The sequence below is a fragment of the Chrysemys picta genome, chromosome 6 (assembly GCF_011386835.1).
Source record: "Chrysemys picta bellii isolate R12L10 chromosome 6, ASM1138683v2, whole genome shotgun sequence".
Taxonomy (NCBI): domain Eukaryota; kingdom Metazoa; phylum Chordata; order Testudines; family Emydidae; genus Chrysemys; species Chrysemys picta.
The window spans coordinates 133,512,365-133,532,134 of NC_088796.1; the positions used below are offsets into that span (position 1 = coordinate 133,512,365).

At 44.1% G+C, this 19,770-nt stretch overlaps 1 protein-coding gene across 9 annotated transcripts in view; it reads right to left on the reverse strand.

The window, feature by feature from the left end:
* Positions 1–19,770, reverse strand: part of TDRD7 (tudor domain containing 7) — a 129,043-nt gene that overhangs the window by 90,928 nt on the left and 18,345 nt on the right. For all 9 annotated transcript variants that reach the window (XM_065549917.1, XM_065549924.1, XM_065549920.1 and 6 more), the window contains exons 3-4: positions 14,745–14,886; positions 2,416–2,626 (exon numbers count right to left, since the gene is read on the reverse strand). In XM_065549917.1, coding sequence (XP_065405989.1) covers positions 2,416–2,626; positions 14,745–14,886 — 353 coding nt within the window. The remainder of the gene's footprint in view (positions 1–2,415; positions 2,627–14,744; positions 14,887–19,770) is intronic.

A 19,770-nucleotide genomic window follows, 5' to 3' on the forward strand; every position in this document is an offset into this window, starting at 1 on the left:
TAATTTATGGCCTGATATCCAGAGGTGCCAACTTCAACAGCAGATGTGGGTCCTCAATACCTTGAGGTCTTTAAACCACGATTTGAGAACTTCAATAACTCAGGCATAGGTTAGGGGTTTGTTACAGCAGTGGGTGGGTAGGTGAGATTCTGTGGCCTGCATTGTGCAGGGGGTCAGACTAGATGATCATAATGGTCCATTCTGACCTTAAAGTCTATGAATACCTCTGAAAATCTGTTAAATTTTCACTAATTAAAAATATATACAGGTCCACAAATAAAGTTACCAACATTACTTGTCTTCATCTTAGTACTATATTTCCATGTTTGTCCCTAAGATACAAGCAAGCAATCTACTCTTTACTCCTGTGTGTATTAAAAAAAGCCACCTTCAGTAAGCATAATCATTTGAAGTCTAAATGTTTTCACAGCAGCATGCATGGATTAAAGCATAGCTACAGTTCAGGTCAGAAAAGACACCTGGCAAGGGGAAGAGGAGCACAGGCCCACTCACTAAGTAACCTTGGGCAAGTCACAGACATTGTGCGTCAGTTTCCCCACTATAAAATGGGGGTAAATAATACCCCCTCTCCCATTTTTGCAGTGCACTGTGAGATCTACACATGAAATCACTAAATATTATTCTGAAACAATTCTGTTCCGTTTGCAATTCTGGCAGTATCGGCTTACTTTTGAACAATTAAACTTTATTCTTCATAGTCCTTCCAGGCCAAAGTGAATAGAGTCCTTTCTGGCTCACACATCAACAAAACTGTTAACTATGTTCCTACCGCAGAATCTTTTACATCCAATTATGCTTAATCAGAACCCGTCAAGCCAGGTTATCATTCCAGACTCTCTTGGCAAGGCTGGAAGATAGCAGGATGGAATCCTCTCTTGTAAACAGAGGAAAGTTTTAACTGCAAGTCATTGAGATCTTAAAGAACTGCATGTCATTTTCTTTTTACAGTCACTTTCAGTCTCTCACCGGCACTGAATGGAGATTTCTGCTCTATGCAATGCCCCTTTATGAGACTGAAAGCAGTCATCACATTCAACTCAAGCATGTGTGCTACCTGTAAAAGATATTTAAATTATATCCATGGATTTCTCTGCAATACCATTACAAATGCAAAGTGCTCCACTTAGGAAGGAAAAATCAGTTTCACACATACAGAATGGGAAGAGACAGTCTAGGAAAGAGTATGGCAGAAAGGGATCTAGGGGTTATAGTGGACCACAAGCTAAACATGAGTCAGTGTGATGCTGTTGCAAAAAAAAAAAAGCAAACATGATTCTGGGATGTATTAACAGGTGTGTTGTGAGCAAGACACGAGAAGTCATTCTTCTGCTCTACTCTGCTCTGGTTAGGCCTCAGCTGGAGTATTGTGTCCAGTTCTGGGCACCGCATTTCAAGAAAGATGTGGAGAAATTGGAGAGGGTCCAGAGAAGAGCAACAAGAATGATTAAAGGTCTTGAGAACATGACCTATGAAGGAAGGCTGAAAGAACTGGGTTTGTTTACTTTGGAAAAGAGAAGACTCAGAGGGGACATGATAGCAGTTTTCAGGTATCTAAAAGGGTGTCGTAAGGAGGAGGGAGAAAACTTGTTCACCTTAGCCTCTAAGGATAGAACAAGAAGCAATGGGCTTAAACTGCAGCAAGGAAGATCTAGGTTGGACATTAGGAAAAAAGTTCCTAACTGTCAGGATGGTTAAACACTGGAATAAATTGCCTAGGGAGGTTGTGGAATCTCAATCTCTGGAGATATTTAAGAGTAGGTTAGATAAATGTCTATAAGGGATGGTCTAGACAGTATTTGGTCCTGCCATGCGGGCAGGGGACTGGACTTGATGACCTCTCGTGGTCCATTCCAGTCCTAGAATCTATGAATCTATGAAATGCCATTTAGAGCTGAAACAGGCTGTTTCTGATATTTACTTTTTTGCTTGTGGTAGGTGATTGAAAATCTTCGTATTTTTTTTTAAACTAACATTTTTTGAATAATCTTTTCAGGAATTGAGTTGTGCCCAAGCTTTTGCTGTATCCTTTCATAATTTTAAAAGTGTCTGGGGGATATTATTTGGCAATTTCAAGCAATACTGCCTCAAGCGATAATTCATCTCTGTAACACAAAACATGGTATATTAAGATAGTGGCATAGTGAAACAGAGGAGTCGAAAGGTAAAGTGCTCTCATCACCCCACATGCCAGAAGAGTATTCTGGTATAATCCCACTTCTTGATAAGAATTGTTGCATTTACACTTTTATTTTTAAGAAAAATAAAAGTTTCGGAAATGTGGACAGTTCAGACAATTCATCTGTTCACTGAATGTCCACAATTCAGGACTTTCAGCTTATCAAAATTGTTTTTTTGGCCAGCACATTTTATAACTATTACACTATACACACTGACCTGTTAACCATCGTGACATGTCTCTGCATTAGTCTCTCTTTGGATAGTCCACTTCCGGGTGCCGGGGACAAAGCATATTGAGCAGTTTCTATGCTGGGTTTCACAATTCCATAGGAACTGCCTTTGCTTTTTGGCCAGGGGGGTGTAGGCCTTCTGATGCCTTCTGATGTAGCCCTTAATCCTGGCTGTCTCAAAGTTGCTTTTGGTTTTCCTATAACATGGGCAGATATATAAAAACCAGGAAAGACTATTAGAATCTCAATTTGAAAGGTTCCATCACCTAAGCATATACTTTAACAATAGTAAAAATATATCCCTAGAGAAATTAAGCTTTCAATGCTTATTTTTTAATAAACCCTTTGAATCTCATATCTAAAATGTTCATTCCTAGGCACAGTCTTTGAGCAATCAAGATCCAGCCAAAACACCATAACTGATATTCCTCATCCAAAAGCAGAGCAAGATTAGTTAGGTAGGTTTATAGTCCAGCCAATTCCAGGCTAAAATTTTTGTGAAAAAGTTCTCAAATGTCGGCTACTGTGTATCATTACAGCCAGCACGGCTGTGGATTTAATAATACCAGGTTTTAGCAAACCATTCTCTCAGATGATATGTAACTGCTGGCTTCAAGAAAATGGTCTTGAACCTGTGTCTCCTTGTTAAAAAGGGTTCTCTCCTCTAAGAAACATTTAACAACATTACATGCTACCCAGATAGCATGTAATTTTTGCTGAATGAAAGTTCTCATTTAACTCTATTTTGAGGCCATGTCAGCTTTTGGGGGGTAATATTCCCAAGACATTTCAAAGTCTCATTCTACTTCAAAACAGTCTAACTGTTTAAACAAGCATGGGAGAAATAGAGAGAGAGAGACCCACAACATAAAGTTAGAATCTCAAGAAAGTATATACCTTAAATCGATGTGCTTAAAGCCATTTGTACATTGTACGGGAGCAAAAAAGCTCAAACTATATAGACTACAACATTATAGTAAAATCAATATATAAAAAATAAAGACCTTTATACAGTTAAGGCTTTGTGCACCAATTTAAATAACTGAAAGCAAACTTTTAATGCTGAAATACATTTCGACTTTAGCATTGCTAGCTGCAAAACTACAAAATCAATTATAATGATAAGCTACTATTTTGCTAGTAGTAGAACCAAAGAACATTTAAGCTGGCTTGCTGCACTACATTTTAAAATCATATCTTCATATTTATTTTTATTAAATTGCTGCTGTCAAACATACAGCTACGGGTAGCATAAAATCCCTCCTTTACCTGTAAGGGGTTAAGAAGCTCAAATGACCTGGGTGGCACCTGAACAAAAGGACCAATAAGAAAAGAAGATACAGTAACTCCTCACTTAAAGTCATCCTGCTTAGCTAGTTTCATTGTTGCTGATCAATTAGGGAGCATACTCAATCAGCTGGCTTGCGGCATTTTGGAGGCAGGAGGGAAGGGGAAGAGCGAGGACTTGGCGCGCAGGCTCCCCCTCCCTCTCCTGCCTCCTGAACGAGGCAAGCCAGACAATTGCCCCGGCAGAAGGAGGGGGGGAGGAGCAAGGACTTGGCACGCAGGCTCCCTCACCCTCCCAAACGCCGCAAGCCAGCTGATTGCCCCGGGCAGGAGAGAGGGGGGAGGACTCTGCCATGTAGAAGAGGGAGGGGGGAGGTGCGCAATCATAGAAGGGAGGGGAGGGAGGGGGAGAAGCCAGGACGCAGCGAGTAAAGTAAAGGGGAAGGAGGGGGGGAGAAGAGGCGGGTCAAGGGTGGGATCTTGGGGGAAGGAGTGGAGTGGGCGGGCTGAAGGTTGAACCCACCGCCTCTGGTGCTTGCAGAGTAGGGGAAGCTGCCCTGGAACCTAACCTCCCCCATTTACATTAATTCTTATGGGGAAATTGGATTTGCTTAACATAGTTTCACTTAAAGTCGCATTTTTCAGGAACATAACTACAACGTTAAGTGAGGAGTTACTGTACTTTCAAATCGGGGATGGGGGGAGGTTTTGTTTGGGCTCTCTTTGTGTGCTCTCTCGGGAGAGAGAGGGGGACCAGGCAGGAAAAAAAAAACCTCTCCTAAAACCCTACCTGAAATAAGAATCTAAGATTACAAAAACCTGTAAGTAAAGCAAGGAAATGCATTAGATTATCTTTTTTGTTTTAGCTTGTGAATTTTCCCTATGCTAAGAGGGAGGTTTATTCCTGTTTTTGGAACTTTGAAGTTGAGCCTAGAGGGGAATCGAATCCTCTGTTTTAAATCTTTTTATTACCCTGTAAAATTACCTTCAATTCTGATTTTACAGAAGTGAATCTTTTACCTTTTTCTTTATTATAAAGTTCTTCTTTTAAGAACCTTATTGGTTTTAGTGTCCTAGAGATAAAGGGTCTGGTCTGTACTTTTATTAAAGGCAATTGGTTAATATATTATTCTCAAGCCTCCCCAGGAAAGGTGGTGAAGGGACTTGGGGGAATATTTTGGGGAAACAGGGACTCCAAGTGGCCCTTTTCCCTGGATGTTTGTCTAAATCACTTGGTGGTGGCAACAATACCGTCCAAGGACAAAGAAAGGATTTGTGCTTTGGGGAAGTTTTAACTTAAGCGGGTAGAAATAAGCTTAGCGGGTCTTTCATGCAGGTCCCCACATCTGTACCCCAGAGTTCAGAGTGGGGAGGGAACCCTGACAGCTGCTATCAAAATTTAGATATAGTAAAATAACTATTCAAAATCCAATTACTGCATTCTCTCTCAGATCTCTCATCTTGATGAGAAGTTATACATACACCAAGTGCCGCCAGTCTACAGATCGTGAAAGCTGCAGACTGAATTCCTGTACAGCATGAACCTATCGGATTTATGCAGCTGGAGAAAAGCAAATACTAGAGTCACAAGCATAATTGTTGGTTGCTACCATAGATTTAATCTGCCTTGCTTTTATCAAATGAATCATTAGCAGATGTCTCCCCCATACCTACCATCTTTATCCCACTCACAAACACTTTTGGGAAAGGTGAATACTAGTAACCTCGGAGATAGTAAAAAGTTAATTTGGTTCAGCTGATAGATACCAGTACACAAATAAATTCAATTATTTAAGGTAGTGGATTTTACCCGAAAGATCATTTAATATCACAACAACTTCCTTCCTGTAAAATGGCTTGTGTATTTTCATGTTACGAATCAAGAACTAAAAACATTTTCCCTGCTGGCAAAAGAATGACAAAGTTTTTTCTATCTGGAGCACCTCTAATCACTGGCACTCCTGCATCAATTTAAACATTTCTTCTTCCTTCTACAAGCCCCAGGGACAAAGTAAATCAACTACTAATTTAGGTTGTCTCCTACACTGGTAAAAAGTATCAAAGCAACATATTACAGGTAGGAAACAATCCTTTAATACTCCCTTTAGAAAGGCTGGAATTCACAAGTGTAAGGCTACCCAGAAAAGATGAGAAGAAAGCTACTAAATAATTATGTGCAAAGCCCGGCAATGTAGGTGAATACAGTAACTCCTCACTTAACCGTGTAGTTATGTTCCTGAAAAATGCAACTTTAAGTGAAACAATGTTAAACGAATCCAATTTTCCCGTAAGATTTAATGTAAATGCAAGGGGTCAGGTTCCAAGGAAATTCGCGGGGGGGGGGGGGCAGACAAAAGGCATTGTATACTGTACAGTACTGTAGTAGGGAGGTGCCCCTGGCTTACTCCTGGGGCTCAGGACTGGGGGTGCAGGGTCTGGAAGGAAGTTAGGGTACGGGAGGGCGCTCAGGGTGGGAGTGTGGGAGGCAGCTCAGGGCTGGGGCAGGCAGGAGGTGCCACAGGTCCTGTTTGGTGCAGGGAGTGTGCAGGTGGCTCTGCGCAGCACAGCACCGTCCCCATGGCCACGATTCTGGGAGCTGCTGCCCCCCCTCCCCCAGCAGGCAGAGCCACCTGGAATGCAGGGGCTTTAGGGGCTGCAGGGCCCTGAGCTACGGGGGCCCCGGGGCCCTGGCCTGCAGCTCTAAAGCCCCTTTCGGAATGCAGCCCTGCGAGCACAGGCTGGAGGACTCAGGAGGAGCAGCGGCAGCCGCGCAGCCAGCAGCTGGAGAGAAGCGGCGCTTTCCCCTTCAAAGCACCGCTTCTCTCTGGCCGGCTTTTGGGGGGGGGGGGGGCGGGAGGCAGCTTCCACGCTCAGTCGCTCCCTCCCAGAAAGTCCTAAGCACTGCCAAACAGCTGTTTGGTGGCGGGGGGGGAGGGGGGAGGAAAGCGCTGGGAGGGAGGGAGGGGAAGGAGGCAGAGAAGAGGAACTTGTGCAATGCTCCCTTGTAAAGTCAGCCAAACTACATTACAAGGGAGCATTGCATAACTTTAAATGAGTTTTTTTCCCTAATGGAGCAGCAACGTAACTTCGAAACAATGCCTCCAGGCCCTGCTGAGACTCCTTTAGGGTGCAGGTAGTCCAGCGTGGAGCATGTTGGGCAATGCCTTTCTCCACCACCTCCGATATGACCGGCAGCTCTTTTTTCTCCACCCGAGGGGTCCTCCGTGAGACCTCTCTGAGCTGCTGGCCCTCTACCAGGACCTCCTTCAGACCTGGAAGCTCCTTTCGGTGACCAGGTCCATTATTGCCACCGAGGGGGCGGACTTCCTCGTGGAGCCCCTGCTACACAACCCCAATTTACATGAGCAGGTGGCGGAGTCTCCCTCGGTGCGCCGGAGGTTGGTCCTGGTAGAAATTACCAGGGTTGGAGACCTCCTGGACTACGACAGGGGGGACTGGGTGGATCCCTGTGCACTCGGTCAGCGCATGGGGCTCTCCACCCTTCTGATCCCCCTGCGCGTACTCCAGGAGGTGGGCACTGCCTTGTCGCCCCCTTCTCTCCTCTTAGTCTGATGTATACTCTCCTGATCTTTGCAGATCTAGATGATGCTCACAAAAGCATCAACACAAAAACATCTTGTCCCTTTTCATTTAAAAAACTGACCAGTTAACAAAGATACCCCAGAAGGAGAAAGAAGGGGAAAAATAAAAAATAAAAAAAAAACACCCCAACAAGGGAATCACTGAGGACACTGGGCTGTGCTCCAAACTCACTGCACAGTCCAGTCAGTGGTGGAGAGAAACTGCAGAGTTGGGGCCACTCCCACCTTTGTACCTTTGGAACCCTGCATGGTTGTGGGGAGCGAAGAAGAACGTGTGGCCAAACGGACGCGGCTCTAGAATGTTCTGATCTCGCCAGACCATGGAGCGCCTATCCCGGAAGCAGGTGTGTGCTGAGGCCACCTCAAAGAACATCATTTATCTGGCAATTCTGCTTCTCTAGATCTATCATCTTGCAGGAGTGACAGCTCCTTGGCATAAGGCTGGCAGAACTCCCCCCAACTCTGAAGGTGTTTTGTACACACAAGGCCTCTAACAGCTGCTGCATGACACCTTCTGAACATCCCAGTCAGTTTCTTCAATTGACTAGAAGGAAAGCTCCCAAAAATAAACAACTCAAGTTCATCAATGCTAGACCAAAAGTTGTGCTTCAGATACAAGAAAAACCTCGAAAAAGGTAGTCCCAAACGGTTGGAATACGTACAGGCAAGAAAGCATCCTGCAAGGTGGTAGCTTCAGAGAAGCAGAGTTACAAGGCAAACAATTTTCCTGTCTCTAAAAACACCTCTATACAGGATTTGCACTCTTGGAGAATACAAAGCTTGAGGGATGTACCGAGAGAAAAGTGAAAAAAGCGGCTATCCTTTTCTTGGCACCTAAACTCAGACTACAAGGTCAGAGGGGACTACCTTGATCATCTAGCCTGACTTCCTGCACATTACAGGCCATTGTACCTCACCCACCCACTCCTGTAACAGACCCCTGACCTCTGGCTAAGTTACTGTCTCAATGACTTCAAGTTCCCAGGAATCCACCACTTACTCTCATTCAAATCAGCAAGTGACCTGCACCCCATGCTGCAGAGGAGAAAAAAAAAAAACCCAGGGTCTCGGTCCATCTGACCTGGGGGGAAATTCCTTCTTGTCCCCATATCAGTTAGATCATTTAGAGCTTGTACATATCAGTTAGACCCACTAGCCAGACATCTGGGAAAGAATTCACTGTAGTAACTCAGACCCCTCTGACACACCCCGACACCCCCTTATTCACCACTGTCAGATAATTAGGATATGTTTTGCACAAAGTACACCTCATGAGGTATCATTCTAAAAGTCTTGATCTGCTAGATATTAATATCTTATTGGATTGTATGTGCTATCATTGTATGTGAAGTTTGGCTACATGTGTTACTGAAATATTGTGAGGTTGAAAACACCCACAAGCAGCCTTTCAGGTACCACAGTAAAAAGGCCAAACAATGTTAATGGCTTATTGAGGAAATGCACACAAGCACAAGGATTACCCCAGGAACTGTGTAAAATAGAAACCTCTCAGAGGTAGCACTATATAAGGGGAACTGTTTGATCCAGGTCACAGCAAAAGAGCTTTCCAGCAAGTGAGAAGAAGATATAAAAGGGGGAAAATTACATTATGGTACCTCACCCTCCTTACGACACCACACCTGGAAAAACTTAAGGAACAAAGAATGGACTGGGGGAAGTGATGGTCCTAGGCTAAAGGGATTTCTAGCCTGTGTATGAAAACCTGGGAAACCCAAGATGCAAAAAAAAATGCAGCTTGTGCCTTAAGAATCTGCCAACCTGTTTATCACTCAGAGTGAGAATTTGCTAATTCATATCTAATCTATCTAGTATATTAAGCTTAGTCTGCATTTTGTTTATTTACTAGATAATCTGCTTTGATCGGTTTGCTATCACTTAAAATCTATCGTTTTGTAGTTAATAAACTTATTTTAAATTTTAATCCAAACCAGTGTGCATTTGACTAACGTGTCTGGGGAAAATCTCAGCTTGGTTACCACAAGTGCGAACAGTCCTCTTCACAATGCGGGAGAGGCGGGCCAGGTATTAAACCCATATACTGGTCAGATTTGACCAGGGAAGGACGGTACTGCTCTGGGATCCTAGGCTGGTGGTTAGAGAGCCTGCATGTAACTGTACCTGGGTGTGTGAATGCTGGTGAAAGTGCAAGCTTCGAGGGCTTTGCAGCTTGTCACAGCAGCACAGTGTGAGAGGGAGCCCAAGCTGGTGGGTCAGAGGGCTCAATGGTACCCCAGTTCCAGGTGGCACCCCTGCAGGGAACCCATCACACCCTCCTCATATAGTATCCCATCTCGAGCCTTTGGAGAGATTTGCTACTAGCAGTAGCAAATGGGCCACGTGCCATTGTAGGCACTCATCATACCGTCCCCTCCATAAACTTTTCAAGCGGAGTCTTGAAACTAGTCAGGTTTTTTGTTCTCACTGCTCCCCCTGGGCAACTGTTCCAGAACATCACTCTCTGATGGTTAGAAACCTTTGTCTAATTTTAAGCCTAAACGTCTTTATGGCCAGTTTATATCCATATGTTCTTGTGCCAACACTGGCACTTAACTCCTCTCCCTCCTTCCCACTGCCTTCTGCACTTGTGTAAAGGCTCTGCCTCATCTGAGGAGCTGGAGCTTGGTAGCACCAGCTGTGAGCACAGAGACTGTGACTACATTAAGAAACCAATGCTTGGTGGAATCCATAGCTTTACTAGTACAGGCCACTCTGGTGGTGAAACCTGCCTGGGATTGGGGGTGGGGGATGGAGAGTGGGCGCTGCACCAATACAGAAAACATTGGCACCAAGTTCTAGTATTCAACTGTCCGGCCAACTCTGACTTGAGCTTTAAGCCAATCTCATGCTGAATTTACAGGTTTCTGTGGAATGCTTCAAATAAAGTTCTTGTTTCTTCACTGCTTGGTGTCGCACATCTGCGAGCTCACCTGGCACCTCTAGATGTTGGTCTCCTCTGAATCAGACAATGCACCTAATGTGGTTTTCAAGTCTTCAGTGCTGTTCCACCTCATGGACAAGATTTGAATCTGCTGAGCAGACTTCCTTTCCCCTAAAATGTCATACCCAAATTAAAAAGAAAATGGGTACCATGTGTGCTGTAGGAGTCACCAGACCAATATAAACAGAACTAGTGTTGAGCTTAGCAACACCGAAATGCCTACCAAACTTTGGCCCTGATGGAGGTTGTTTAAAGAAAAAAAAAAAAAAAAAAAAGACGACGACGAAGACAGGCCTGAGAACTGAAGCAGTGTCAAACAGCTAGAGGAAAAAGCCTCAAATTTCAACAGCCATAATGGAACTTACTGGAAGGTAGGATCTAGCAATAAGGAGGTAAACAGCTGAAGCAATGGCCAAAGAAAGAGCAGTCTCCAGCTAGTTGCTTGTCATGACTGTGGTCAAGAAACAGCTAAAAGTAACAATGACAATTTTTCTACTTGGTCAGGTGAGGCTAGTAGGAAGCCTGATTCAGAGTCTTAACTTTTTACTGCCATCGTGAAGGACCAAAAGCCTTTAGAGGTAGGAAAGTTTTTACAGTAAGAAGCAAAATTCCTGCAGAGATGGTATCTTCAGAGAATCTCATGTTACAAACTAACATGACACTGGATCACTCATGTAGCTTCTCATTTTTTGTCAGTGTCTTGCAGCTTCCCTTCCCTTCCTATTTACAGGTATCTGCTTCTTTGTCTTCCTGTTTTTCTTTAGTAGAATGAAACTAGCAAAAATCATGTTAATTTCACTGTTTGTGATGCTTTTGAGGTAGGAGTGTTTGGGAAGAATAATAGGCAGGGTAAAAGTTTCTACATTAATGCTACACTGAGGTTGGACAATACACTTGAATGACCACTTTAGTCTACTCCCATAAAAATGCACAACGGTCCCCTGAAAGAGAGATGAGGATTCTTATGGTAATTCTCAACTGAAGTGCAGTTTATTCCTAGCAATTCTATGATGTTTTTCATAGATTATTCGGGTTGGAAGGGACCTCAGGTGGTCATCTAGTCCAACCCCCTGCCCAAAGCAGGACCAATCCCCAAATGGCCCCCTCAAGGATTGAACTCACAACCCTGGGTTTAGCAGGCCAATGCTCAAACTACTGAGCTATCCCTCCCCCCCCCCCCAAATGTTCACGGTAGTCTTAGTACCTCATGCATTTATTAAATTAAGCCTCAAAACTTTTGAGCTAAAAATGTAGTACCCCCTTTGTACAGATGGGAAACTGAGGCAGAGAGGGATTACATGACTTTGCAAAAGTCATATACAACGTGTACAGTAGATGGAACTCAATCTTCTCCCAGTTCTCTACCTTAACCACAAGAGGATTCCTTGCTCCCTATTGTTTTACTCTGCAAAGTGTGTTCTCTGTGGCTAAAACTTTCAAAAGTGGGTGCCTAAAGAAGGATATAAGAGTCTAAGTGTTTAAAATTTCTGATTTTCAGAAATGCCAAGTACCCAAGCAGCTTCCACTGAAGTAGTCATGGGAGCTGTTGGGTTTTCAGCAGCTCAAAAAAAACAAAGAATATCAAGTATCTCTATACTGATTTATACCTGCCTCTGGAGATTTCCATTACTTGCATCTGAAGAAGTGAGGTTCTTACCCACGAAAGCTTATGCTCCCAATACTTCTGTTAGTCTTAAAAGGTGCCACAGGATCCTCTGTTGCTTTTTAAAGAATATCAAGCTCCTTGATCAGGAGCCTAATTTTTGGAGTTTTTTTTTTTTTTTTTTTTTTTTAAGTCTCAGCCCACATGCATTCTGTCATATCTGCCATTTTGTCCTAAAGTTTCTATTTTTTTAAAAATTCCTGTTAGACCTGCTGCTAAAAGACAGACAAATTCTATACCCTTTTGTGCAAGGCTTGTTTCTAAATTCCAATCTGTTATATCTGTGCAAACCCTCAAGGCAATGAGGTTGCCCAGATGCCTAATTTGGCCTACCAAAGGGATAACTGAGAAAAGAATCCAGAATGACTTCTGATCCAGGGTTAGTCTGTGGGGCTGGCATTTAGGATGGGTGGGAAGAAAAAAAAATATTTTTTATTTTTAAATGACCAGTTTTAATACGAAAATAATTGAGACAAACACAAAACACCACTGCACTTAAAAGGCATAATGCAATTACTGGCTCTGTCAGAAGCAAACCTGAATTTTTTTTTAGTGAAATTCTCTTTAAGGATTACTATAAAAAATAATAACCCAGGTGCTATAGAGTCTTCTAATTTGAAAGTTCTCTGAAGCAGCCTGGTCTCAATCAATGCACAAGGTGTGAACTCAATGAAATAGGCTCCTCCTTGTGCTGTTACCTCACTGAAAATGTAATTTGTGCAAAAGAGCTTGAATGAGGCAGGAGTCCCAAGGGGGACAAAAAAAAAAAAAACAACTAAATGTGTTTATATAATTAAGGACTATCATAATGTATTCGTCCAAGGGAAGAGTTAACTTTCATAGGTCATGTTAGCCCTGGCATTTTTGACTACTTCACTTTGGATAGTGTTCTTCTAATACTTTTTTTTTCTTTAAATTAAAAACATGACAGCCACAGCACACAGAAAACAACCCTTTCCTCCAATGGGTTATATTGGAGTTCTGATGTGAATTTATAGTTGTGTAATTATTTATGGATTTGCTTTATTGTGTCACTTCAGATGGCTTTATCATTAATTTTTGGAGGGGGGTTTAAAATCAAAGATCTTAATGCACCTAGAGCATTAGATCATTTATACATTAGACAAACTAAGCTACACAAGGTGGTCTCAGGAGACAGCACTGAACATCAACAACCAGGGAAAATTTAGAAGCATGCAACAGCACTTCATTTCTTAGGAGTTAAGAAAATACCAGATTAGGTTCTGGTAAATGCACACCAACATCCATATCATTACCCTCTTCTACCAAGCAGGCCGGTCTGCCACAAAAATTGTGGCCCTCTGAAGAAAATTATCACATTCCAGGAATTTGAGTGTGGCAGTTAAGTAGGAGGGTTTTTTCTTTTTAATAAAAACCAGGATAAGAGCTTTTTATATCAAGTTGCATTCCAGAGTATTTTTAAAGCATCCTAACAAACCTTGTAAAAACTCTTTGTGCTACTTATAGGTGGATGAACTACAATGGATCTCTGGTTTGAATCCTACTACATAAGCAATAGTGCTCCACTTTGACACTTTAGCAAAACATGATCAGAGGGCTACTACATTACTGTACTAATTTGTTTTACAGTTTAAGTTTAGTATGAACCTTTCATCACTTGCTCTTGCAGGCAGTGCCACCACCAGTTTCTTGTCTGCCTGCTGGGTAACCCTTTGATCTGCCACTAGAAGGAGAAAGGAAGTGAGAGCTCTGTCCAGTTTACCCTTCACCTATCTTACAGTAAGGGACCAGCTTAAGGCACCTGGGAAGATTAGAGGAGCTGGTTACACAGCTGGTTCCTCTCCCTTCCCAACTGGGAATCAAAGAATCACTCTTATAGAGGGCACACCCCAGTGGCAGCTCTGCAGCACAGAGATCAGAGGCAATCTATGTCCAGAAACAATGAGAATAGCTGCTGCTCTCAAGGGTGGGGCTTACTCCTGTGTCCGGGAAGAGACCTTAAATAATTATTCTCACCCCTGACTCCAATATCTTTTAATAACTAGTGGACCCACACAGGCTAAAACTGACCTGATTCTAAAGTCTAACACAAAGAATAGGTCTATACTGCAATTAAAAACCCGTGGCCAGCTTACTAAGGCACAGGGGGTTCAAGTTGTGGGGCAGTTTCATTGCAGTGTAGACTTATGGGCTGCAGCCCTGGTTCTGGAACACTCATCTCACAGGGTCCTAGAGCCCGGGCTCCAGCCTGAGTCCAGAAATCTACACTGTAATGAAACAGGCCCACAGCCAGAGTCAGCTGGCACAGGCCAGCTGCAGGTTTTTAATTACGGTTTAGACATACCCAAAGACCACTACCCTTCAAGGCTGTGCTCCAGTAACATCACTGCACATATGCCAGCAAGAGCATTGTTTTCCTATTAACTTCCTCATGTATCAGAGGGGTAGCCGTGTTAGTCTGAATCTGTAAAAAGCAACAGAGGGTCCTGTGGCACCTTTGAGACTAACAGAAGTACTGGGAGCTTTCGTGGGTAAGAACATCTGAAGAAGTGAGGTTCTTACCCACGAAAGCTCCCAGTACTTCTGTTAGTCTCAAAGGTGCCACAGGACCCTCTGTTGCTTTCCTCATGTATGTTTATCCAAAGTACTGCCAAGCACAAATCTATATTTCAGCACGGTTTTCTTCTAGTGTGAATTGATTAACAGCATACACAATTCATTGTAATCAGAAGGTTTATAAGGGAAAGGCTCTGCCACAAGAGACTACAGTTTTAATTAACAGTATTTGTCACGAAGCTGTTTTCCAGCTTATGAATTCTTACCAACTAATGTGAATGGAGCAGTGTTCTTTAATCTCATCTGGCAGTTCACCTGTCGTCCCATTTTCCTTTTTGAACTTCTCTGGCAAGCTACCAGTTGAGCAATTCGCACAGTCTCAGCGCAAGCAACACCATGGCAAGTGATCTGCTCAAGGGGGGAGAAAATGGGCACAGGGAAATAATCAGGTCCAAACTTTCTGTACTCCATGGAAGAAGTTAAACAATATTTCTTATATTTAAATTCTATTATCCTTAAATTGTAGAAGTTCAACATTTATAGAAAGACAACAGTGAGCTGTTCGTACTTTTGATGCCTAAGATATTTACTAGATCTCAACCCTCCCAGGAACTGCCTCTCCTTCCATGACCTGGATTAGGAACTCTGACAAACCAGCAAACCACTGCTGGGAGACCCCAGGGTCAGGTTGCTGCAGACAGGACGTGGAGCCTTTCCAGCACAGGGTCCTACACTACAGAATATCCTACCAAAGGAGAATAGGATAAGTCCAACTAAACGTTGCCAAGTTTACAACATGCAGCAAAGTTCTCTTTGCAAATAGAAACTAATGACTAGAAAATGGAAAAAGTACTGAAATGGTACGCTCCTCTATGCGGACACATTATCCTACAAGTCTGTAAAACATCTACCCCAATTCAGGTATGTGAAAAAGTAAGTAAGTAGAACCAAAAACTACCATGAAGACAGAAATTGCTGTACATGGTCTTTTAGAGGTAGGGGTGTGTGTGTGTGTGTGTGTGTGTGTGTGTGTGTCACATACACACACACACACACAGTTTGAGAAATAATGAGATACAGACTCATTCAGTGAATGAGGCTGCTGTCTTCCAACTGGGGCTGTCATGTCAGTAATACTTACTTTAAAAGACCCCGTTTACCACTGTCACAGTTAAGGGCAACTGCACCTGTATTTCCCCTTCTGGGGTTCACCAAAAGCACCTCCTCTTGGCTTCTGGATCCTCAGCTGTCACTTCTCTTGGGCAGAGACCCATCTCTCTCCCCATCTTGACGGGGGCTTTTCCAGGCTGCACAGTTCCCTCCCTACACTGTGATATCCCAGCAAGCCAGACTGCCTAAACAGATGAGTAGCTGCACTTGGCCTCCTCTCCAAAGGCTTATGAACGGTGTAACTGCCAGCAGTTACCACACAGCTCCTTCTAAGTGAGCACATTGAGTCTTAAGGTGAAAACATTCCAAAGAAAACATTAAAAACAATCAGTGTTTCTATATGCATGCTAAAAGCTTACCTGAGATCACTCAAGTCTTATGGAGCCTCAGTAGGTCAAAGTCCTTCCAGAAAGGTTCAACCCCCCCAAACCCCTGGACAGAAGGTCCTGTCCATTTGCTGGATCAGAGAGAAGGCCCTGAATCAGTTTAAACTCAGGCTATTTACCCAAAAGGTCTCTCTTTATCCGCTGGGCTCTGGAAAATCCACTGAAAAGTGTTACAACCTAAATAAATTTGCCCAACCATATCACACTGTTCTTAGTTTCTGGACAGCTGTGGTCTTCCTCCCCCATACAGTCCCTGACCCACAATACCTAAGCTTAATAAAGTAAGATAGCCTAAAGATATTGCAGGAAATTGCCATATTTGTCACAACCACCATATTATCTAAACACACTCAGAACAAGACTAAGCCATAAGGTAAAAGATTACGACACTGGTGCTCCCACTATTGCTAGCACTTGTGGGAAACGCTGTTGCTAGACCAAGAGCGTGAGATCTCCCTAAAATCTTCAGCACAAAGCTAGAGACCCGCAAGCCTTACAATGACAGTTTGTCAGTTTGACCGTGTGCTTGATTGCTTGCTTGTTTGAAAAGTGTGAATTGGGAATGCTTTGTTCCAGGTGGGCCCTGAGTGGGCCTGACTGGTATATAAGGGCAGTCAGCAGTGAACCAGCTAAGTGGCGAACAGCAGAGGCTAACAGAGGGAGTTTGCCTGGGGAGAGCTCACTGAGGCTTTCATCTGCAGGTTTCTCTGAGTAGTTCCTGCAACAGCTGAGGAAACTCTTAAGAGGAAGGTGATATGGAAGGTGAGCGTTCAGTTGTTGTAACCTGCACAGGTTGTGCCATGTTTGTCTTTCTTCCACAGGACAGAAGCGACTTTCTGTACAAAGTGCAAGCTGGTCTCCATATTGGAAGAGAAGGTTCGAGGTCCAGAGAAACGAGTATCGACTCTGCATTGCATAAGGGAAAAAGAAGATTTCCTGGACAGATGTCAGGAGATGCTTCTACGGCCACAATGTTCTGAAGATTCAGAGCAGGCGCAGAAGGATGGTGAAGAAGTTTGGCAGCATGTGACCTCCAGAAGGAGAAAGAGGAGCGTCCACGTACCAGCAATGGAGATACAGGTGAGCAATCATTTCCATGTTCTCTCCACAGGTATTAATGCGGAGAGTGGACTAGATGACACATCTGAAGGAAGGGAGCAGACGGAGACTCCACCGATTGGAAGGCAAAAGATGCACTGTCCTAGGGATGAGGGTTCCACAACCACCACTCCCAAGAGAAGGAGGAGGGTGGTGGTGGTCGGGGACTCCCTACTCAAGGGGACTGAGTCATCTATCTGCCGCCCCGACCGGGAAAACCGAGAAGTCTGCTGCTTGCCAGGAGCTAGGATACATGATGTGACAGAGACTGCCGCGACTCATCAAGCCCTCAGATCGCTACCCCTTCCTGCTTCTCCACGTGGAAACCAATGATACTGCCAAGAATGACCTTGAGCGGATCACTGCAGAGTACGTGGCTCTGGGAAGAAGGATAAAGGAGTTTGAGGCGCAAGTGGTGTTCTTGTTCATCCTCTCTGTGCAAGGAAAAGGCCTGGGTAGAGACCGTCGACTCGTGGAAGTCAACGAATGGCTACACAGGTGGTGTCGGAGAGAAGGCTTTGGATTCTTCGACCATGGGATGGTGTTCCAGGAAGGAGGAGTGCTAGGCAGAGATGGGCTCCACCTAACGAAGAGAAGGAAGAGCATCTTTGCAAGCAGGCTGGCTAACCTAGTGAGGAGGGCTTTAAACTAGGTTCACCAGGGGAAAGAGACCAAAGCCCTGAGGTAAGTGGGGAAATGGGATCCTGGGAGGAAGCAAGAGCAGGAGAGCGCAAGAGGGGAGGACTCCTGTCTCCTACCGAGAAAGAGGGACAATCTATGAGTTATCTTATCTTAAGTGCCTATACACAAATGCAAGAAGCCTGGGAAACAAGCAGGGAGAACTGGACGTCCTGGCACAGTCAGGGAACTATGATGTGATTGGAATAACAGAGACTTGGTGGGATAACTCACATGACTAGAGTACTGTCATGGATGGATATAAACTGTTCAGGAAGGACAGGCAGGGCAGAAAAGGTGGGGGAGTTGCATTGTATGTAAGAGAGGAGTATGACTGCTCAGAGCTCCGGTATGAAACTGCAGAAAAACCTGAGAGTCTCTGGATAAAGTTGAGAAGTGTGAGCAACAAGGGTGATGTCGTGGTCGGAGTCTGCTATAGACCACCAGACCAGGGGGATGAGGTGGACGAGGCTTTTTTCCTGCAACTAACAGAAGTTGCTAGATTGCAGGCCCTGGTTCTCATGGGAGACTTTAATCACACTGATATCTGCTAGGAGAGCAATACAGCCGTGCACAGAAAATCCAGGAAGTTTTTGGAAAGTGTAGGGGACAATTTCCTGGTGCAAGTGCTGGAGGAACCAACTGGGGCAGAGCTTTTCTTGACCTGCTGCTCACAAACAGGGAACAATTAGTAGGGGGAGCAAAAGTGGATGGGAACCTGGGAGGCAGTGACCATGAGATGGTAGAGTTCAGGATCCAGACACAAGGAAGAAAGGAGAGCAGCAGAATACAGACCCTGGACTTCAGAAAAGCAGACTGACTCCCTCAGGGAACAGATGGGCAGGATCCTCTTGGAGAATAACACAAAGGGCAAAGGGGTCCAGGAGAGCTGGCTGAATTTTAAAGAATCCTTATTGCGGTTGCAGGAACAAATCATCCCGACGTGTAGAAAGAACAGTAAATATGGCAGGCGATCAGCTTGGCTTAACAGTGAAATCCTTGCTGACCTTAAACGCAAAAAAGAAGCTTACAAGAAGTGGAAGATTGGACAAATGACCAGGGAGGAGTATAAAAATATCGCTCAGGCATGCAAGAGTGAAATCAGGAAGGCCAAATCACACTTGGAGTTGCAGCTAGCAAGAGATGTTAAGAGTAACAAGAAAGATTTCTTCGGGTATGTTAGCAACAAGAAGAAAGTCAAGGAAAGTGTGGGCCCCTTACTGAATGAGGGAGGCAACCTAATGACAGAGGATGTGGAAAAAGCTAATGTACTCAATGCTTTTTTTGCCTCCGTCTTCACAAACAAAGTCAGCTCCCAGACTGCTGGACTGGGCAGCATAGTATGGGGAGGAGGTGACCAGCCCTCTGTGGAGAAAGAAGTGGTTCAGGACTATTTAGAAAAACTGGATGAACACAAATCCATGGGGCCGGATGCGCTGCATTGTAGGGTGTTAAAGGAGTTGGCGGATGTGATTGTGGAGCCATTGGCCATCATCTTTGAAAACTCATGGCGAGCGGGGGAGGTCCCGGATGACTGGAAAAAGGCTAATGTAGTGCCCATCTTTAAAAAAAGGGAAGAAGGAGGATCCAGGGAACTACAGGCCAGTCAGCCTCACCTCAGTCCCTGGAAAAATCATGGAGTAGGTCCTCAAGAAATCAATTATGAAACACCTAGAGGAGACGAAAGTGATCAGGAACAGTCACCATGGATTCACCAAGGGGAAGTCGTGCCTGACTAACCTAATTGCCTTCTATGATGAGATAACTGGCTCTGTGGATGAGGGGAAAGCAGTGGATGTGTTATTCCTTGACTTTAGCAAAGCTTTTTATACAGTCTCCCACAGTATTCTTGCCGCCAAGTTAAAGAAGTATGGGCTGGATGAATGGACTGTAAGGTGGATAGAAAGCTGCCTAGATCGTCGGACTCAACGGGTAGTGATCAACGGCTCCATGTCTAGTT